This window comes from Podarcis cretensis, assembly GCF_951804945.1.
Source record: "Podarcis cretensis genome assembly, chromosome: 1".
Classification (NCBI taxonomy): domain Eukaryota; kingdom Metazoa; phylum Chordata; class Lepidosauria; order Squamata; family Lacertidae; genus Podarcis; species Podarcis cretensis.
The window spans coordinates 138,442,388-138,466,159 of NC_137170.1; the positions used below are offsets into that span (position 1 = coordinate 138,442,388).

The window sequence follows — 23,772 nt, forward strand, 5'->3', positions numbered from 1 at the left end:
GGGAGCAGGAGCTTCCAGGGACAGGAAGTCGGAGGGGAGGCTCTGGGACACTTCCAGCGAGAACAGTGAGGAGGTATCAAGGCTCCCTTTAGCGACCCCCACCCCTCGCCGGAAGCTGTCACGCAGGGAATCTAGGAGACGCGTTTCCGTCAAGCAGCTTTTATGCTGGAAACGTTTCCGCAAGCGCCCACTGTCGGATTCTACCAGTGACTAACGGAGCCATGTCCAAGGGCTCCGCTCAAGGCAGAGCTTTGCTACGTTAAGCAAACTCCGAGGGACTAATCTTTTTACGCACAAGTAGCTCATTGTCCCATCACAATACTGATGGCAACCCAGCCCAAAACTCCGGACAAGCTGGGCGAGGGGGCGCATAAAGATGTTAAAAAGCATCGGGGAGAGAATCGCACCCTGAGGCACTCTACACACCAAGGAGTGGCGCGATGACAATTCCCCCCCAAGCGCCACCCTCTGTCCCCGACCAGAGAGAAACGAGCGCAGCCATTGAAGGACTGTGCCCTGGATCCCTACGTCGGCAAGGCGGTGGTCCAGGAGTTCGTGATCGACCATGTCGAAGGCTGCTGACAGATCTAGAAGAATCAGCAGCCCCGACCCGCCTCGATCCAGCTGCCTGCGGAGATCATCTGTTAGGGCAACCAGAGCCGTCTCGGTCCCATGACCAGCGCGGAAGCCGGACTGGAATGGATCCAGAGCAGATGTTTCATCCAGAAACCTACCAAGCTGTTCAGCAACCACTCTCTCAATCACCTTACCCAGGAATGGAAGATTCGAGACCGGGCGGTAATTGGATAGATCTAAGGGATCTAATGAAGTTTTCTTTAAGAGCGGACGCACCACTGCCTCCTTCAGTTCCCCCAGGGGGGCCCGCACCTCGTCTGGACACGCTCTAATCATCCATGAAAGGCACGGGTCAAGAGGACAGGTGGTGGGCTTTCCAGCTCGGAGGAGTCTGTCCACATCGGCTGGAGATATCCGGTCAAAGTGGTCCAATACTGGAGCCGAGGACAGTCGAGGGGCCTCCAGTTCCTTTATTGTATCCAAATTGGCAGGGAGGTCATGGCGGAGCAACAGGACCTTCTCTGCAAAAAAGCTCGCAAATGCCTCACAGCTGTGTGTCAGATTGTTATTTAAATTTGGCTGTCCTTCAAGGGACGTTAAAGACCGAATTATACTAAATAATTGCGCCGGGCGAGAGCTAGCGGATGCAATGGAGGCCGAGAAGTAAGACTTTTTAGCGGCCTTCACTGCCATCTCATAGGTTTTCATAAAAACCCTATAAGATGTTCTTGAGGCTCCGTCACGGGCACCATACTCGCTCTAGCCTTCTGAGGTCTCGCTTCATTTTCCGAAGCTCCTCGGTAAACCAGGGAGCCCGGTTTCTGCGGGGTCGCAGAGGGCGCTTAGGTGCGATCTCATTGATGGCTGCCAGGAGCTGGGTATTCCAGCCCTCAACAAGCTCAGTCAATGAGTCGCCAGGGGGAGCAAGGTCCCGCAAGGCTTGACGGAATCTATCAGGGTCCATCAGCCTCTGCGGGCGAGCCCAAATCGGCTCGCCACCTAAGCAGGGTGGGGGTGGAAAGTCAATCCTGGCTTTCAGAGCGTAGGGATCAGACCATGGCACCTTCATTGAAGGAGGCATGATCACATCTATACCGGCGCCAAAGATCAAATCCAGCGTGTGGCCTGCTTGATGTGTGGGGCCCGAAACAAACTGGGAGAGCCCTAGTGTCGCCATGGAAGACACCAGGTCCAGAGCCTGTGAGGAGGGAGTGGCATCAGCATGGAAGTTGAAGTCTCCCAATACCAATAGGTTAGGGAACTCCAAGGCCCAGCCGGCCACCGCCTCCAGCAGGCCTGACAGGGTGGCTGCTGGTGCGCTAGGTGGCCGGTACACCAGCCAGACAGCCAAGCTCTCCTCGGAGCCCCACACTAGGCCAACACATTCAATGCCGGGGATCGATGGCGATGGTAGAGCCCTGAAAGAACAATCTTCCCGGATTAATAACGCCACCCCTCCCCCCCGGCCCACAGTCTGTGACTGGTGGAGGACGGAGAAACCCGGGGGCGCCATCTCTCGTAAGGTAACAGTTACCCCTTCACGCACCCAGGTCTCCGTCACACAAGCCAGGTCGACCCCCTGAGAGGTAAAGAAATCTCGCAGGGTGGCGGTTTTGTTGCCTATAGACCTGGCATTGCACAACACCAGTGAAGGAGGTGAGTAATCCTTGCTCACCCTACCCTCATCTCTCGGGATGGGGCGCAGATTGGAAGGGGTACGAGCATGTCCGTATCTCGATCCCCTTCGCCTATAACATCTGCCCCCACCGCCATACCTCCCTCGCCCCTCCACGGTAGCAATCCCAAGCCTCATACTAACCTCCATTTACAAAATAGAAAAACAAAACAACCAAAAAAATATTATGCCCAAACAAAAGCCAATCCCCACCCCACTCAATATCCCACCCCAAAACAAAACAAGATGGAACAAAACAAAAATACATAGATAAAAACCACCATTCAAGGTGGTACAACAAAAGAAACAATAAAAACACGTTTAAAACACCTTAAAATATATAAAAACATCTTTAGCATTTGCTGCAGCAGCACCAGTGTCCTTAAAACTATCACGGAGGTGAGCCTGGGCCCCGCCCCCTAGGCCAGATGGAATTAGCCTGAGGAGGGAGAGGCCTTACACTCCAAACACTCACGATGCAGCAGCAGCGATTAACACCAAAGAACCTAGTATTACTATTTAGCAAATTTGTATACCACCCTTCCTCCGAAGATCCCATATTCACAATAGAAAAATACAAAATGAAAATACAAAATTCATAATAATATAAAAACAAACCAATAAGCCCCCTCCCACAAAAACATTTAAAAAGGCATTTAATGTTAATCAGCCGAACACCCGAATGAAGGCGACTCAATTTTATCAATCCATTTTTTAATAGATGATGTGACTGTCAGTCACCACTTCTTAAATACAGTATCATGGTGGTTGTCACCATATAAATAACATATTATTTATTGCCCCACCTCACTGAACCTTCCATGCAACATTAAAAAGCCACACACAATGTAAAGGACTCCTATCTTAAAATACTTATTTGCTTTACAAAACGTTCTTACTATCTCTTTCCCACCACTCAAAATAATATTCCCCTGACTATGAGCGAGTGGTCTGCTTCCATTAAAAACCATTTCAGAGTTATTTCTAGAATTTTGTTGGAAACAGTTATCTTTAATTGCTTCCTTACTATCTCCACAGAGTTTAACCCCATGCTTCATGTATGTACAGTAATTCCTCTTAAGACCCCTTCTAGTTCTTGTAAAAATGACAGAAATTTGGTTTGAAAGCTCTGGAATTTGCTCGTTTCTACTATCCTATCCCTGGCATAATGATTTTATTTATGAATAATTATACATAAGGTTCCATTTCCGTAATCCAGCTGAATAAAGGCCTAAAGTTTTGTACAAAACACCACCCCTGGCCTATGTTTGGGATTTAGACAGTGCTTTTTTCTGGGGGGACGCATACCCCTAAACATTTTTTAAAAAAGAAAAAAGCACTGGATTTAGTTAACTGAATTCATGTAGCGCTCAAGGCCAGAATGTGACGTCAAGACAAATCAACACATTTTCTCATTGGGTAGTATGCAGTACATATAAATCAGCATTTCATTAAATAGTCTGGCTTTGATTTTTATATATGAATTTCTGTGGAAAATTCTTGCTAAGGAAAAATTTATACAGAAGTACTGTGAATAGGAATAATGCCAGCCAGGCTACAAAAGCATAGAAATGTGGTTGCTTGTTCACTTCAAAATGCAGGGCAGTGGTGGCTTGAGAGAGTGGGGAGCAGTTTGAATGGAAATTGTATGCATGAGGCTAGAATATATTCTTATACAAAATGATTCTTATCACATTCTCAGGAAGTGTAAAAATCAATATATTATCTCCTAGCTTTGCAACCTCTTGGAAGAACTTTTTTGTCTTAATAGTAAACTGTCTGAGGGCAGCTGTGGGACTCTTGCTCATATTTCACCTAATCAAATATTAACATGGGATGCTTTTGTAGGGCACATAAGAAGTAGAAAAGACAAGACTTTCAGCTATTCTGGAGAAAAACATCTGACAGCATACAATTTTATGCAAAGTTTCTCCTTTCTGAATTCTCAGCAGGGAGAAAAAAGACCAATCTTTGAGGAGCGCCTGGGGCTAAAAGAACTAGGATTGAAATAAGAAGAATTGATAAATAGAGAGGCATTCATTACAACCATCTTTCGATAGCAAATGACCAGCTCATCTAATTTCAAGCTGGAATACATTACGGTTTACAATGGTTTCAGGAGTCTGCTTGCTGCCACTAGCCATGTACAGCTTCTGAATCAGAAATGGGAGGCTTGTGTCATTCAGCTGCTGTAAACAGAGGAGCCATTTGAAATTGTGTTTGATGCAACATTGTCTTCTTTTGAATGAAACAGTACCACTTGAAGACAGAACAAAGGGTGTGTACCTAAAACGTGACTTGAGCGGTACTGACAAAGCATTGCTGCGATGATTGAAATACTTAATCTTAATGAACTGTTGTCTACACTGAATATATTACAACTCCTGGTGCTCTGCAAATCTCTCTCTCCGTGTGTCTCTGTCTCTCTCCACAACAATTTCAGTTTTGAATGCAGTGAACGACAAATGTTCTTTAAAAGAAAAGGAATGGGAAAGAAAATAAAGGGCTATAAAACTAGAAAGGATATAGCCAGAATCTGCTTTAAAAAACCTGAACCTAATTGGAAAGAGCATGCGAGCTATAATTATTTAGCTATTCATAGTTCAGTGGTTAAGCGTATATTATTCAAGGCTTTAAAAAAATCTGATAGTTAGATTTTAAAAAAACAGAGCAGCAAAATATTTGCAATTATTTGCTTTTTTATTTATTAGGTAGATTTCTCCAGCTTTTTCCCTCCACAAAAGATTTGCACAAACTGGCTGGTGATAAAAAAACCCCTCATTAATACTGTATCTGCCCCATCTCCACTGTGGGGGGATTCTCCAAGCCTGGGTCACACAAGCTGTACCTTCAAACTTCCATTTAGATTGTCTGCAGGTAACTCAGAGGTGTCTTAAGCAATTAAAAATATTAACCATGCTGGTGCCATGAGATTCTGCCCACCCGGCATCTGATGATTTAAACCTCAAAGGGACCTTTCCCTTTGCAGCCCTATCTGTAATTTAAGCCACGGCTGCAAAGTAGGTATCCTTACAGCCATTGCTTGAATTCATGCTGGGGTCACAAATATTCCTGCTGAAAGTGGAGCTTTTAGTTGGCACTGGATTCATGCATGGAAGCAAGTCCGAAAGTGGCCCACTATATAGAGCAGAACTGCATGTTACAAGGGGAACTCTTGGGTTCCCCTTCTAATATGAATGCTTTGGCAGGGCCATAGGGGAAACTGACCGGAGGGCTTCCCTTAGCCCCTCCCCAGCCTCAGTTTTAATCATTTTCATGGCTGGACTGTAACACAAGAATTAAATTCAGCTAACGGGAAATGTGGTTAAGCACACATAAATTCTCCCCTGCAAGGGTCCCTAGCCTGTCTTCCTTGTTCCTCTTCAAACCCCAATGCAACTTGCCTCCATTGTATATGCTTTGTTTCCTTGGTGCATAAAATTACCCTAATCTAGGTCTCTGCAACTTTCTTTTCTCAGCTGTACCAAGTACTGCTGCAGTCATCTATGAATTGCAGCTTTAGAAGCTGACCCCATGCCAGGATATTTTTATTCAAAGGATCATTTTTATTAGCTTAACCCTTCTTGATGCCCCTGATATCAACAAAGATAGGCTCAAATTGTTCCTAGTCCTTGTTGCTTGCAATGCAATCATCTGATAAAGAGTTGGCAAAGACTATCTAAAAATGGTTCCAAATATGAAAGATTAGAGGAAACAAGCAGAGATATCAGAAGAGAGGAATGATACGATCCAAGCAGTAGGAAAGCTACATAATTTTAGCAATTGGATTTTGAACAAAAGGTGAAAAACTCTTAAGATAGACAAGAAAAATCAAGTACGGAATAAATTTCAGTAGTCAAAATGAGACAAAATAAAGTGCAAGAAATTCTAGAAGCGGGAGTCCAAGCCAAAGTGGCCTGTTTGCGGCATTACTGAACCTCACATGCGCTGACAGGCCCTGTGTTGTCCGGGAGAGCAGTGAAACAGTTCCAAACCTGACAAGGTACGGGATTCTATAAATTTGTAGGACAAAGTATGAGTAAAAAATGACTTTGCAAAAGAGAGAGAGAGATCTCTTAATGAAGGTTCTGGATGACAGAGACCATAAGTAGGAACAGAAGACTGAAAACAAATATGATGATAATGAAAAAGGTAAGAGGGAGCTCCCAGAGGTGCTCCTTTGCTATTTCTTTTTCCCTTTTCAATGGAAGCTCACTGTGCTGAAGTGTTCAGATGTAGTCAAATTGAAGGAAATAAAATGTGCTTAACTGTCTGCAGAGCCAGTGTGGTGTAGTGGTTGAGAGTGGTAGACTCGTAATCTGGGGAACCGGTTTTGCATCTCCGCTCCTCCACCTGCAGCTGCTGGGTGACCTTGGGCTAGTCACACTTCTCTGAAGTCTCTCAGCCCCACTCACCTCACAGAGTGTTTGTTGTGGGGGAGGAAGGGAAAGGAGATTGTTAGCCGCTTTGAGACTCCTGAAGGGGAGTGATAAAGCAGGATATCAAATCCAAACTCTACTTCTGCTTCTGCTTCTGCTTCTGCTCTTCTTCACATAGTAGCCATATCTGCATGTAAGGCTATATCCAGCCATGGCTTCATGTAAAAGCATGGTTTTCTGGAGAAAACTACTCTACCCTGGTTCTTTCAACAAACACATGGCAGTTAAGCCAAGGTTTTGTTTAGTGTGTTGTCCCAACCTGGGCTTGTGGTTAAGCTCTCTTCTCCTTAACAGGAGCTGTAGCCAAGGTTTGCTCTTGGCTACAGATTGTGATTAAGGAGGAGAGAGCACAATCCTGGGTTTGGATGACACCCACTATGCTAAAGGGACCAGGAAGAAGCAAAGTGAGTGTGGTCTGGGGAAGGCACAGCTCCACTTACAGTGTCACGCAAAACAGGTCAGTTTCTGAGAGTAAAGAATGTCAATTTTAACACTTTGAACATGCTTCATAGGTTGCTTTTTGAATAAAGAAATGAGGCAAACCTTTTTTCCAACCTCCTAGTTTTGTCCACAGTTTGCTAAATCATATACCAAACTTTACTCAGACATTACACTAATTAATATGAGGTCATTGTTATTGATTACATGCCCTCACAGCACTGACCTGTATCCAGCTACACTGCTTTTTAAAATGTAGATTTCATTATACAGGCAGGAGAGTAGCAGTAGAATTAAGATGGAGGTAATTTTCAACATTATACAGCTTCATAGTCATTTTTAAATAAACAATTTCCATATAGGCAAGGGTACTTCAATAATTCACAAAAAGTATTAACTCTAACACCATTCACAAGCCATAGTAGCAGAGGTCCAGTTTATTACATTCTTCATTGTGATAGAAACAAGGCATGGAGCTGGAGCTGGTTTAATTAATTATTTGGTTTAGAACTAGTAACTGTTTAAAGCTGATGGTTGCAAACTAAGACATGGTTTTATTATATTTAGCTGCATGGGTGAGGGGCAGAATGGCTATTGAGAGATAAACCAACAAAGATAATTAAAACAACATTTTTACTGCTCAATACGATCTGTTGAATTCCTAAACTCTAAATACTGTGACTTAGAGGCAAAACAACCTCAGATTGAACATTTTAAAATGTCACTTTGCTTTTTATTCACTGTGTGCAGTATGTGCTACTGAACAAGATAACTGACGGTCATTGTCAGGAGTAAGCTAAGATTGATTTGCATTTCTCAGATAAGTCCCTTCATCTCTGAAGAGATTTATAATTGCAATTAATCTTGCCATAATGACTATGACAGCCCTGGATTTATGGTCAGGCAACCCAATCCTCAAACTGTTTGCAGATCTATTAATATGCATAGCTGTATCTTTTCAATCTTTGTTACACTTATGAATAATAAAATGGTGATTACTGTTCCCACCCATCCTTTTCACAAAGCTTTTTTTCTGTGGTTATTCGTGAGAGATGTCCATTTCGCAGGGTTCTGGTTATTGCTGAATATGACATCACTGTCAATTTTAGAGGGTGAAATAAGGCGGATGTCTTCTCCTTTAGAGTGGGTATATGGCACGCTTCCCAGTCTGAGAGCCTGTATGCTCCAGTTGCTAGACTGAGAGCAACAAGTCTGTGAATAACCATGGAAAAATCAGTCTAGTTTCCCCATTCATTCAGTGGGCTGCTATGCACAAATTGTTCCCCCTATATTCTTTCTATGATGGGAACACTACACATTACATATGAAATAGATGGTTGCAGTCTAAGCCCAGGGGTAGAAGAAATTCATACATCTAAATTACTTATTCTAAACCTTCCATCCCATCTTTTTGCCAAATATGGGCCTCCGATGCAGTTCATAACAAATAGTTAAAAACAATTAAAACAACAACAACAAATAAAACAGGCAAATCCACCAGTGAATGATAACAACCAGACAAAGAAAACCAAGTTCAGTCAAATCATTGCAAAAGCTTACGTCATGGATAGCCAATATACCCAACAACATTGTTGAAGTACAGCTCCCATCATAGCCATGCTGGTTGAGGCTGATGAGAGTTGTAATTCAGCAAAATCTGTAGCACCCTGTAGGTGCCTCTGGCTACCTCTGTCTCAGGCAAATAAAATGTGCTTAAAAAACAAGCCAAAAGCACTCAAAAGCTAACAAGGACAATGCCTGGTTATTAGTGCAGAGAAAAGTGTTCCAAAGTCTGGATGCTAACAGAAAGGCTGGACTAGATGACCCTCGAGACACCTTCCAACCAACAATTCTATGATTCTGTAGTCTTAAGCTTCTCCTTCCCTGTCACTGTAATTGAACTATTATTATTATTATTATTATTATTATTATTATTATTAATGCATTAGAAGCAGGAAAGGGAGGCTTCTGGACTTTTGGACAAGGGAATCAAATTTTTGCTAATGGAGGATACTGCAGCAAAGATGAATGATTTATTCGTATTTATCTTCACTGTGGAAGATGTAGGGCAGACTGCAGTGCCTGAACTAACTTTCTCAAAAAGGGAGTCTGATCAATTGAGGCAAACAGTGCTGACAAGAGACAAATTTCTGGGCCTTATTGACAGTTTTTAAAAAGCAAGTAACCAAGTAACCAGGTCTGAGTGGCATCCACCAGAGAGTTATTACAGAACTGAAATGTGAAATACGGATCTTCTAATAAACTTATGCAACTTGTCTCTAAGACTGGCCACCATGCCTGAGAATTGGAAAGTGATCAATGCAACACTGCTTTTTAAAGAGGGATTCAGGAGAGGTCTGGGAAATGACAAGTGAGCTAGCCTAATGTAGGTTCTATGAAAAGTGGTGGAAAGCATTATTAAAGATACAATTACCAAGCACAAGTCTTGCTGAAGATGTACTGGCATGGCTTCCACAAGTGTAAGTCCTGGCTCAATAACATCTTATAGTACTTTGAAAGTCTTAATAGGTGTACAAGTCCAATAGTCACTCTGAATTTAGACTTTCAAAAAATGGTTTCTATACTAAGTCCTTCACCAAAGTCTCCTGCGTAAGGTTTGCAGCCATGGGATGAGAGGACAGATCCTCTTATAGATCAGCAACTGATTAAAGAACAGGATGAAGAAAGTACAAATAAATGGACAGGGTTGGTTTTTGGGGGGAACCTGTCCTTTTTAAAGTGTTAAAGGGTGAGCAGCACAGTGGCCAAGTTGTTGAAGGTGACAAGAACAAAAAAGCCATTGCAAGAAGCTCTAAAAGGATCCCTCAAAACCGAGTGAGCGGGCAGTAAAATGGCAGGTGCTGTTCGATGTAAGCAAATGTAATGTGATGCACATTATGGATGAGAGGATCCTAACTTCATATATATGGGATCCAAACTCACAGTGCCTGTTCAGGGAAGAGACATTGGAGATGTGATGGGCAGCTCAATGAAAATGACCCAGTGTGCAACAGCTCAAAAAAAGGCAATTTATTTAATTATATAAATGAGCAAATAAATGAATAGTCTCAGACTACTTACAAATATTAAAAATCCAATATATAATTCAGCTGTTAAAACCAATGCAACACAAACAACTAGGTGATGAAAATAAATTCCTGCATTGCACAACACAGCCTTGGCCACCAAACAAATAAATACTCACAAACTATCTCTAAATGCAGCTGTAGAAATAAAATAAAATAGAAATACAACAGTAACATGCCTTAGAGAAGAGAAAGTCCAAGAGGAAAGGAACTGAAGTAAAACTGTCAACTTCATAAAGTCATTATACAACTCTAAGATGCAAATTAGGAGAGTGGGCTTGCTTCATCACTGTTGTTTAGGCACCTGTGCAACAGTGCTAGCAACTATTTTCCACCCATTCACAGTTCTTCAGATACATCCCAAGGAGTAATATCTCATTCCTAGTATATGTTGTGTATGCTCAAATATTTTCAAAGTAGACTGATTTGAGGATTTTTCCCTAATTGAAAATTGTATAATTAATATGGAAGCCATATGTAGGTTTGTTAGCCTACTTTCTCTGTGCTACCATTGGAAGGTTGCCTGATAGTAATCTGACAAACTTTTGCTTTTCTAGAGCATTCATTTCATCACAAGAAAAAGTTTTATACTGTACTGAGTTACTTTATAAATCTATTCAACAGAAATCACATTGTTTCACTAGAGCCTCCTGCCTTTCCTTTGTATATATTGCTTTCTCTTTCAATATTTGAAATGACATCACATGAGAGTGCAATTAGCTTTAAACCTGGTTGGAATTTATTGGCAATGTTGCAATTTTATCTCTCCTGAGTCTGTATCATGCAACTCAATTCTGTCTGGGATCCCTGCTAATGCCATTACGGTTGAGCATAATGACCAAGTCCATCTGATTGCATTGCTTTTGTCTGAAATCTCAGAGTACGTCCTACATTGTGCAGTCCTTCTTCAGCATCCACTCATGTTCTCTATAAGGCTGCATTTGGAGCTTTCTGATAATCAGATCCAGCCCTTTCAAAAGTAAAACATATCTTTAAATCAACCATCTGCTGATGAGCTACTAAAGAAATGATGGCCTGGCAGCTCAGACTGAATGGAAAAGCAGCTCCTTCCCTAGTGAAATTTAATGTGCTTTCTTCCTGAAAGAAAGTTGAACTGTTTCAACCTGAGTACCATGTAACATGAAGTAACAAAAACAAGAAAGTGAAAATTGAAAGTGCCAACACTGTCAGATTGGGACTGTCAAGAGCGATGGTGAAGATAATGCAGAAACCAGAAAGCACATTCCCTGTTGAGTTCTGCTCAACTCAGCAACACTTGGTTCAATACCTAGGACACTTTCCCCAATGAATTTATGTCAGAAAAAGTTATATTCTCCACCATCTGGGCTTCTGATTGCATTTGCAAACTAATTTTATTGCCCATACTGCAGTAGCAAGCTATTGTACAAACAAACATAATGAAACATGTCCCCACAGTGAAGAAATACCATTATAAGCATTATTTATTTAGTTTAAAATCTAGCTTAAACCACTGATAGAATTCCATTTCATAGATTGCAGAGAATCCATTCAAGTCCAACCCCTTTGGAACAATGCCACATAAATGATGATATTGTGTGAAACCTCTGAAAGCTGGATCCAGCCAAAGTTAATGTAAGGTTTAACTACCACTGAAATCAACAGAACTGTCAAGTGCTTACCGTGGATGGACTATGCCCTGTGTCTTTGGGTCGTTCTCACACCGGGAAACAGGCTGAACCACTGAACCCCTAAACCAAGTATACATGAAAGAGGTCGTCTAGACATCTGGAATGAGATGCCATCAGGACACTGATGATACCCAGCTCTATTTCTCCTTTTCATGAGATTCAGGTGAGAAGGCAAAACTACTGAATCAGTGTCTGGAAGCAGTAATAGATGAAGGCCTATAAACTGAGGATAAACCCAGATAATATGGAGGTCCTGTGAAAGAAAGCTTTCACTGATCAACAAGATGCTGAGCCTTTTATGAATGGGGTTGTGCTCACCCTAGTTCAGCTTCACAGCTCAAGGATACTACTAGACTGATCTAGCTGGAAGCCCAAGGAACATCCATGGCATACAATTATCTCAAGCTCTGCATGGGGCATCCACTGCAATCCCTCCTACAGTGACTCATACCATGGACATCACTTGATTTGCTAAGTTCCATACAGATTCAGCAGGCACTTTTTATTTCAGACTTTAAACAATTGCTGATTCCCCCCCCCCCTATTCTGCCAGGCATATACAGGCAATTAAGAATACATCTGTCCACAATAGTTACCTGATTTGTGATATAGTTTCTATTGATAAAAAATATAAAAAGTGCCAACACCAGAAGGGGGAGGAGAGAAGACAGAGCAAGACAAAGGTACGTGGCTCTCGTGCTTTTAATGATAAACCATGATTTGACTTTACATCCAAATGCACTCTGTGTACAGATGGGTATATTCAAAAATGCAACTGGCCTCACCTGCTGACTAAGGTGTACAAGTCCAGTAACAATTTTACTGCTGTTTCTATTAGCTGGAGCCTAATGCAAAGTAAACTTTGATAGTATTGGGCCGTCTCTAAGAAACTGTTTAGTTGATCAGCATTGCCCTGACAAGGCTAGGCCACAAAAATGCAGATCACGTATCACTGTCCAGATAACAACATAGAGTACAATCTGTACGGCACAATCCTGAACACATACCAAACCGAAACATTAAACAATCTTCTGAACTATGCCTATTTACGCAAATACATGACTCTACAAATAAATGATAAATGATTGCTTGATCATATTCCAATTCCATAATCAAATTTATGTTGTGAAGAATTGTGGGGATGATTACATGCATCAGAAGAAATACGAGCTAGGAAATTCTTTGTAAATATGAAGAACATATGCAATACAGCAAACAGCTCAAAATTTATTTTAATGATAAAATGAAAGTTTATTACTGGAAAAGGAATGAAATACTTTTATTATTCAGTCACTCTGAATTTCCATTGAAGACTCTTTGACCCTGAGGGCTCTTTCAAGAAAGAACAAGTAGATATAAAACCAAAGCATTTATAAATCCTGAGGTTGTTGAGGTTTTTTTAGGATTTTACCCCAGGAAATAAATTGCCACAGGGGCCAGATTAAACCAACCAGTGGGCCAGATTAGACCCCCAAAATGGACTTTGGACATGCCTGCTCTAGGCCAAGATAATGGCTTAATTCTCTTTGTCAAGTATCCATTAGAAGTAGGATTTGGAAAAAAATGAAGATACTTTCTTCCTAGCCGTAAGAACACACATGGTGTCATTTCCATAACAATCACCAAGAAACAAAAGAGTACTTTTAAGACCTAATCCCATAAGTCACTGCAGCAGCAAAGAATAAAGAAATCCAAAATATCATGTCGGTACAATTACATGAAGGGACGCGTGTGGTGCTGTGGGTAAAACCTCAGTGCCTAGGACTTGCCGATCGTATGGTCGGCGGTTCGAGTCCCCGTGGCGGGGTGAGCTCCCATCTTTCGGTCCCAGCTCCTGCCCACCTAGCAGTTCGAAAGCACCCCTAAGTGCAAGTAGATAAATAGGTACCGCTTTATAGCGGGAAGGTAAACGGCATTTCCGTGTGCTGCGCTGGTGCCAGCTCGCCAGAGCAGCTTCGTCACGCTGGCCACATGACCCGGAAGTGTCTGCGGACAGCGCTGGCCCCCGGGCTCTTAAGTGAGATGGGCGCACAACCCTAGAGTCAGACACGACTGGCCCGTACGGGCAGGGGTACCTTTATCTTACAATTACATGACTGGTACTATTACGCTGTTATCGCCAGATGGTGCAAGTCATTACATAGCTCAGAAATGGACAAAAAAGAACTGGAAGTTGTAGAACCAGAGATGAACTCATGATATTATCACAGAATTGACGAGATGGAAGTGACCCTGAGGGTCATCTAGTCCAACCCCCTGCAATGCAGGAATCTCAACTAAAGCATCCATGACAGATGGCCTCCAACCTTGGGGGGCCGCCAGGGGCGCATTGGAAGATGGCCGACAATACCATCTCTCCGTCTCACACGGGGTAATTAAGAGGCTGATATGGGAGTATGCAGCCTCCCTTGTTACCCCAGGGAATGGGGAAACACTGCCTCGCCTGCTGTTGCCATAAATCACCCCCGAGTTCGAAAGGGGGTGAAGGCACTAGGCACACAGCCCTCGTATGAGACAGCTCTCCCTGAAGCTGTCTCTGATCGCGCGAACTGGTTGCAGGAGCTCAAAATAACAATTAGAGAGAAGCAAATGCACATATTTCAAGTGAAGAACGGGAGTTAAGACTGCTAATTGAAGTGACCTCTGTGAAGTAGAGCGACGGGTTGGATTCAACAGGACAATAAATCAAGAAGATACATCAAAGGGTCGTGTCAGGGAACTGCCATCGGAGCCAGAGGGAGAGGGAGGGCTCCAGAGGGATTCCGGAAAGCGTCCCGGGAGGGAGAGAAGCAGCCCATCTTCTGGGGAAGGAAATCAGCGTAGCACCAGTGGAGAAGGGGGGCAGATGGGGGAATCGGCGAGGTGGCTCCATGACTCCTCGCCAGAGACCAGCGGGGAGAGCACGGGTCCTCCACTGCCCACACCCTCCATGCGCAGAAGGCTTCCGCGCAGGGAGAGTAGGCGGAGACTAGGCGTCAAAGAGCTTCTTTGCTGGAAGAAGTTCAAGAAACACCCACTGACGGATTCTGCCAGTGATTGAGAAAGCCACGGGTAAGTGGCTGTCCGGACAGAAAGGGTTCACTCAGGCAACCCAGCCAGGTGTGGCGCCGATTTTACGCATGAGCAACCCCTAGAACCATTACAGGTCGGTATGTCGGAACAGGACTGGAAGGGGGGGGGAAAGCTTTTCTTTTTCTCTCTATGTGATTACCTAATAACCCCTCCCCAAGAAAGAACCATTGCACAGTTGACTATAAGTGGGATGATTAAAAAACTGTGTGGAAATTAATTATTAACCAAAGGTTTGGCTTATGGAGACTTGGAAAAGAATAAGGGCTTTTGGAATGGCGCAGCTATAAAAAGAGAGTTGCCATATTGGCAGGTCAAGGTTGGCATGGTTGGCAGGCCAAGGCAGGTCAACAATCATTGATGATCGAGGAGGAGGAAGCTATGGTTGTTATCATATTGGACTCCTGGCAGAACCTCCTCGGAAGATCGAGAAAGGGAGTGACAGGCCTGTGAAGATTAACGAACGGACGGTAAAATTGTTTTCTCTATGGAAGTGATGAAAGGCAGCAGCCGTCTGAATATGACTCTTGGATGAATGGAAAAACCCACACAGGATTACAAAAACATTTGTCTTCAACTCGCTTGCAGAGACTATCAGAGGCCACAAAGAGAAAGGAAAAATATATGAAAATAACAAGAAGAGATGTGGAAAACAACAAGAAAGGATTGGATAGAATTGTGAACATCATTTGGACAGAATTGTGGATATTAAAGCAGCAGCAACAAGATGATTGGATCCCTTTCAGAACTTGAAGTATGGGTACCCCCAACAAAAATTTAAAATTTGGCTCTGTAATTTGGAATTAATGTGATTTGATTTGATTGGCCTGTTAATAAAAATTATTTTTAAAAAAAAAAAAAAAAAAAAGATGGTCTCCAACCTCGCAAGGGAGTCCGTTCCACTGTCCAACAGCTCTTATTGTTTGACTACAACTTTCATCAGTCCCAGCCATTATGGTCAATAGTCGGGGATGATGAGAAATTTAGACCCAGCAACACCAATAGAGCCATAGGTTTCCTGCCACTTGCTATAAATCACCTATTCCATACTCTACCACAGAGCTTTCCTAACTTTTCATATTGGTGACACACGTTTTAGACATGCATCATTTCGCAACACAGTAATTCAGTTCTACTAGAAAATTGGAGGTTAAACTAACCCCTTTCCAGCCCCAGGAGGATCACAGGGAGTGTTCACGAGACATACCTACACACTGCTCCGCTCTACCAGAACTGATATAAAGGGAAATCCTAAAAACCCCATGGATGTAAAAATAACTTACAACCAGAAAAATCGGGTGTAATCATGACACAAATCTGTGATCTGCAACAATCGTGACACTGAATCCAATAGGCCTTCATACTGAATGAAATAGGTATGCACATGCACACTTCATAGAATGTGACATAAATTTGTTATGATTATTCGTTTTATTTATATTGAGTAGATTATGTTTAATATAGTGCAATATTATTTTGGTGTTTTTGAAAGCATCTGAAAATTTTAAAAGATCATTTGTCATTTTCCTGAGCCAACCTTCCCCCCCCCCACCAACATCTAGAATCTGTTTCAACATACAAATGATTATAAATTATCACATACCTGTTCAGGTCCCATATTTTGCTAGTTTTATCCATAGAGGCAGAAGCCACAAAATCTCCACATGAATGCCAGGAGCAGTCCCAGGCTGCATAGCTGTGACCTTCCAAGGTCAAAATGCAGCCGCCCTTTGCAAAGTCCCATATCCGAACAGTTGCATCTCCGCTGGAAGTGACCAGTTTTGTTCCACTGTTGAAAATAAGAAATCTGGATCACACATGGGCAACATTTCAGGTAACACTCTCAGGTCAATATGATGACATCCATGGGTGATATTCTACAAAGCTTTACTCAAAGATGACCCAGTGAAATTAATGTGATGTTCATTAAGTGATGTTCATTAATTTCACTGAGTGGAATTCACCCAAGTTTTTGCATGTTCAAATTGAGATATGCTCATGCAATGGGACTTTCCATGTCCCTGGGCCCCCTAAATCTGCTCTGGAAGGCTGGGAGATCCTTTAGCACTGGTTTGGAGCACATGAAGGAGCACAGAAGTGAGCGGGGGGTGGGGGTGGAATACAGTAGCATTTTGTGGAATTATAAAACTTGGTTCACTTGCCTTCAAATCTCCAAGAGGACTGACAGGCTAAGCAATGTTTCTTGACTATGAACCTAAAGTTTATGTCCAAGTATGAAAATAATAGTGCTTTATGGTATTCAAAGCAACAAGTTACATTTGTTGTTGTCATCCATCGGTCGTGAGAGAGAATGGAGTGTGCCCCCAGGGGTGTAGTCAAATTGCAGCCCCTAAGTGACCTCCCTGGGGCACAAGCCTGGGCAGTGTATACGGAGATCCTGGGCTGCCCAGACGAGGAGACCTCCCTCTCAGCCTTGCTGATGTGGTCCGAAGGAAAGCAGAGTAATATATGTGGCACCAGCTTGGCTGCAGGAGTTGCTGGAAGAAGGTGTGCAAGGCGCCATCCAACCATCTTAGGGACTCCGGATTTGTGTAGGTTTTACTTCTTAGCCTTTTCTCCTTGTGAAGATATTGCACAAGGCACAGAGTTTTCCTTCTTCCCAGGTTGACAAGCTCTATCTGCCATTCAGTTTCCTCTATGGAGCATGAAAAAACCACCTTCTTGACTGTTGGACACATTACAAGTCTTGTCCACTCAATCCACCAGATTCTTCTGTCTTCTCATGCAGGGGAAGTTCCTAAATCATCGAGGGCTTGAGACCCATTGACGACTCTCACCTAGTTTAGCCAGCCAGTCAAAGGGTGTAGCCACTGTCGCATGCCGACAGCTTCTAGAAGCCACAAGTGACAGCTAAGAGCAGGATGGGTCCAAAGGTGGACAAACTACATGAGAAGGAGCACAAGATGTCACCCACCAGAGGCACTGCCCCTCCCCTCCCCTAACACACACCAACAAGATATATTATGCTGCTATAAGTCTTAAAACAATTCTGGAAGAGGTCACAAACATTATATCCATACTGTAGATAGGGAGCTTGGGAGGGACTCCCCATTTGCAGGCATAAACAGACTTCAAAGGAGTTCCCTCTCAGAACTCATAAACCGATCAGCGTTGAAAGCCAGCTTCTTCAAAGGCTCTCCTCTGTGCCCATCAGCTGATGGAAACTAAGAGAGAGCTCCTTTGAAATCTGTTTTTCAGGTACAAATGGAGTTCAGAAGGGACTCCTGCACAGCACCCAGAGGTCGGGGGGTACCAAGTGGTCATCCCCTTCCCCAGCCACACAGGAAGATGGTAGCCTCCCAGGACCAGCCACGGCTGCACCATGAAGCAAATGCTGCTCCTCCAGAGCCCCAGGTGAGTGGAGATTCCTCGCTGCTAGAGCATGACAGGGTCCAAATTTTGGAATTGGGTTGGGGAGGCTGTGGTGGCAGAAGTTACATTCCTCTGCTGTTGTGTTTGTTGGCGTCAGCCACATATTCAAATTTGTACAAATTAAATGTGAGCAATATTTTAAAGGAATTTCCATTACAATATTTAAAAGTTGGACACAATATAATGTTGGAGGATTGGGAAAGGTTGTGGAAGAAAGGGGTTAAATTTACTGCAAGTACTGTATTAAAAGAAAACATCATGAAAATGAAGTATAGATGGTATTTAACCCCAGTAAAATTAGCAAAGATATACCATATGAATGATAATTTATGTTGGAAGTGTAAAGAAAAAGAAGGCACCTTATATCATGTGTAGTGGACGTGTCCCAAGGTGAAAGATTTCTGGGAACAGATTTATAATGAGTTGAAAAAAATGTTGAAAAATACATTTATTAAGAAACCAGAAGCCTTTCTGCTTGGCATAATAGGTTTGGAATTGCCCCCAAAAGATGTTAAATTATTTTTGTATGCCACTACAGCGGCAAGACTTTTATTGGCCAAAAATTGGAAATCACAAGAAATACCAACGGTAGAAAAATGTTAGACTTTTTGGAGCTGGCCGACCTGACTGGAAGAATCCGTGATCAGAAAGAAGAGGAATACCAAGAAGAGTGGAAGAAATTTAAAGACTATTTAGCTAAATATTGTAACATACAATAAGTAGAAATTATTTGAAAGTACCAAATGGGTCTAGGACTAGATTAAGAATTAATTGTAAAATACTATGGATTTGGATAATTATGAAAAGAGAAGAACATTGTAAACTAAAGGTGTTAATTTGATTAGAAAGAGGATATTGGAAAGCTGTTAAAAAGTGTTTCAATGAAATTCAGTAAGGAGGGATTCGAGGAAGTCAGTTAACAATGAAATATAAATTAGGCTTTAAAGTATTAAGTATATATATATGTTTGTTTTTGTTGCTTTCTGTTCTCTTTTTTTCTTTATTTGGGTGTCTTATTTGTTATAAATTTGGAAAGTTAATAAAAAAATGAAAAAATACAATATTAAAAAGTCTGCCAAGGCAGTCAAAATAATAATTCCTTATGAATGAAAGAAAGAAAGTCCCATCTCTAGTTAGATATTCTCCATGTAATACATCTTCATGTATTAGTATATTGTGTGTTTAATAGAAGTCTTTATGTACAGTATTTGATAAAAGTATTATTGATTTAACAAAAGTTGATAAATTAATTAGAAGTGCCCCCCATTCCTTCTGCGCGCCTCATCCAGTCTCATATGATGGCTGCCCATGGTTACATTTTAGAAAAGGTGAAGGGAAGATTAATTTAAACTTAATAATTGTATTTATTTTTATTAAATATGTATACCATCCTTCATCCAAAGATCACAGTGTGGTTCACAACATAAAGGTGCCTTTTGATCCATCATAAATGACAACAATATGTCAGTGTATAAAAGCCACAGATAAAGACCGGTTGAAACAGACTTTGAAATACCTTCATTTATTTTCATTGCACTGAAAAACTTGGATATATAAAGTAGGGTTGCCGTTATAAGACATGAAACATTATCCAAAGTAACTTAATGTTATTCAAAAAAATTACAACTTTGCAGACAGTTCTCTGTTCCTCTGACAGGGAGGTTTTATTAGGATTATGTAATAAATTACATCAATTAATTATATAACTGTCTGGAGAGAAAATGTCATTCATAGAGTACAGTGTCTCAAGGCCACACATGCAGTGCAATGCAGTCTTAGGCATATATATTTGGAATGAAGTCCCAGTGTTCAATATAGCTTTCCCAGATAAATGGGCAGTGGACTTCTCATTAACAGCACAGTCCTAACCATGGACTCCTGAAATTGACTGTGTTCAATTAATTAAAATCCTAACCAACTACATTTTTACTCAGAATATACTTATTGAAATTAAGTATCCTAACTTAGTCAATCAACATGTTGAAATACCACCCCAAGTCTACTAACAAGTATGTCCTATTGAATTCCCAGGTAAATGGAGCTAGGATTGCAATCTTTTGTTGATCGGCCTGCAACTGAAGTAGAAACAGGGCTGTTACTCCCTGAAAGTATGGGGGAAACGTGAAAGGACCTCAGTTATTTAAGGCAAACATATCATAGAACTGCTGCTTTCTAAAATGACAAATTATTTAGGGGACAACAGTTACTAGCTCCTTGCCAGAGAATGCTAACCTATCCCCACACTATCACAGCACTGGCACAGTGTCAGCACTCCATGTTCTACCTGCATGCTACTTGCATAAAAGACTGAGGCGTAAGATCATAGATAAAGGCCATACCAGTCAAAGAATACTTCAGTCTGACTGGGTTTATTCACTTATATTTAAAATGCAGGAGGTAACAAGAAGGTGTTTGGACAAATGCATAAAATGCAAAACATGTCAAATTACTTTTTCAAATGCGGACAAGTGCCTGAAATATTCCTTCTGATATTTTCCTAAATCAAACATACCTGAGGGGAGCAAAGAACTCTGCATTAAAGGTTGATAATCTCTGGCTCTGAAGGTGGAGGGAGTTTTTCCCAGAGATTAGAACTTCTGAACCACTTTACAAGGGTTAGCATGAAAAGTCTATGAAGTGAGAGTAAAAGTGCTGACCTCAGCTGCCACAGCAAGACATTGCTAGGAGGGAAGAAATGTCTGCAGGTTGATGCCAACGTAAGGAAGTAAGTTCTCTGTTGTCTTGTAAAGATGTGTTGCACGTCGAGGTCCGCAAGACACCCCCCCCCAAAGAAAAACACAATTGACACTTAATTTTTGTTTAAGGGTTTTGGCATAATTTTGGCCACAACTTTATTCAAATTACAGCAATGTGAGTGGTTGCTTAGGCATTGGTAGCACTAACTGACCCCGCACGGGGACAGCTCTGACATTCGCACCCCCCGCGAAGTCAGCAAGGGTAAGTCACCTGGGGAGAGAGACGGGACTGGGAACCATGCCTCACCTCTCCCCAGAATGCTCCCAGGGGCTTGCGTGGCCCTAGCCCCTTGCCAGGGGGTTTCGGACAAAAGCATGGGGAGCCCCTGGGTTCCTTTAATGGAAAACCCTTGAAGCAGCAGCTGCAGCAGCATTTTGGGGGGCAGGCACAGCCGAATCCATACCCCTCCACCAACTAATTCCAAGACCAATGCCTAACGGCAAACCTTACAAGTTGTGACGATTTGCTACACGGTAGGCGAAAACCAAGTGGCACACACTAATCAGCCAAATGGACAAAATTCCTACCAGGCCCCTGCCCCAAAGCAGACAGCCTAAAATTAGGGAAGGGAGGGCGGGTGATCCAAAGTAAGCAGCGAAAAGAGGAAGTTCCTCGCTGCGAGCCTTGTATTTAACAAATAGGGCTGTCAGTCAACAAATGGCAACATCTAGATTTCCCCTGCTTAAAGGATGGCCAAACCATTTGCCTAGTGACAGTGAGGTGCCTTGTCAGCCCCGCCTGCAACCTGTGCTCTCCATGAGGGAGAACACACTTTCCTTAAAGAAATCTAGCTTCCTCCTCCCTCTCCCGAGAAACTGACTGAAACGGCTTTTATCTGCTGAAGTTCAAGTTTCCAGAAGCAGAGAGACTTCTTCATCTGCCTCCAGACCTTTCACTACCCAAACTCATCCCATATGGTCATCCCATTGCTCCATCTGATGCCCACGCACCTCCTGCCTGCCCTCTGCCACTGCGCCCTTGAGCTGTGCACTGCGGCAGGGGAACCTAATATGCATGAGACACAAACACTGACTGCTTGCAAAGCTTTCATCGCAGTTTGGTATCTGATTTCAGTCCAGAGAATCACATGTCACTGGCATTTTCAGAGGTGTGCTGGGGCAATGCAGCCAGATGGGGGAGGGGTGGTATTATTATTATTATTATTATTGACTCAATTTATTATTATTATTATTATTGACTCAATTTATTCATCTGTTTGAATTATTACTTTATTAATTTATTTAATATGACCATTAAAAATCTAAAATATTCTTGTTCAATCTTCCCTCCAGTACCTCATAACTGAAAAGCTTTATTAAGAATGCAATATACTTTATCTGCATTAACAGCACTGCTTCACATATTATCTTAATAGAGATCCCATTAAATGTGTAAGCCCCTTCATACTTTACAGGGTGGATTTTCTTTTGTTCATACATAATATAAAGATATTTATAATCTTAAATATCCAACTATTCCCAATGTTTGCTGAAAAATTATGAAGGTGATTTTCAAGTTAGTAGAATAGAAATATTTTAGGATTGTCCATTTTAAATTTCTGAGTCAGAAATGAGCCATTGCCCTCACCAATTCAGAACTCCCGCCTAATTTTTAGTCCATACTTTTCTCAATTAAGTCAGTAAAAAAATTTCCACAAACCAATTACCAGTAGCTTTACACCAAATAGAATAGAATTTCCAGATTCTGACTGAGATACTTAATCTGCAAGAGATGCAAAGATTGCAGAATTGCAATCATGAAAAGAAAGCTAGTTGAACCAAGAGTATCCGTTTGCAAATATATTCATGCACCATGAATCACCACCCCTGAGACACACACAAATACATTTTAGTGAATTATAGTGGGCATGTGAAAACTGCTATAAACAAAACAAATATATTTTCTGTTTACAAAATGCTTTTTGGAAAAGGTTTGCATTAGAGCTGGGATAGCTCAGTCGGCAGAGCATGACAATCTGAATCTCAGGTCTGTGGGTTTGAGCCCCACGTTGGGCAAAAGATTCCTGCATTGCAGGGGTGGACTAGATGACCCTCATGGTCCCTTCCAACTCTACAATTCAATGCTTTTATGTTAAAGAATTGGGGTTTTTTTTGGGGGGGGGGATTCTAACACCAAGACTGGTGATTCTGATACAAGGAAATAACCATGGCAGAACCGAAAAGCCCTAACATTTGTTATTCTCCTTATCCTATCTGTAGCTAAAAATATACTCAACCACTGGTGCCATCAGGGGGGCCCAGGAGCCCAGTCACCCACAAAAAGTTTGCTGCCCAGCATCTGCCCCCCCCCCATGGCCTCAGTGCGCCCTGCAAGTGCTGCCATGGTGCGCCACGGCTGCCGCTTCCATCCACCGCAGCCGAGCACCACCTTAATTTTGGTGCCACAGCGACTGACTGGGGGCCTGCGCCTCTGCTATGGGGCCCCGCGGGAGAGGCACAGACCCCAGTCCTGTTGCCAGCGTGGTGCCAGAGGAAGTGTGTTGCGCCATAATGATGGTGCACCATGACATGGTGATGTCACATCATGCCATGACGTCATTATGGTGCAGTGTGTGCTGACATTGGGCACCCACAGTGTGGGGCCCAAGTCGGTGCCCCTGTACTCAACCTGGAAGTTTTATAGAATGCAGGACATCAACATGGCATTAA

The 23,772-nt window shown here is 42.4% G+C and overlaps 1 protein-coding gene across 2 annotated transcripts in view; it reads right to left on the minus strand.

Annotated features, from left to right (window-relative positions):
• Window positions 1-23,772, minus strand: part of SPAG16 (sperm associated antigen 16) — a 437,472-nt gene that overhangs the window by 193,863 nt on the left and 219,837 nt on the right. For both annotated transcript variants that reach the window (XM_079978996.1, XM_079978995.1), the window contains one exon: window positions 16,557-16,742. In XM_079978996.1, the coding sequence (XP_079835122.1) occupies window positions 16,557-16,742 (186 nt within the window). The remainder of the gene's footprint in view (window positions 1-16,556; window positions 16,743-23,772) is intronic.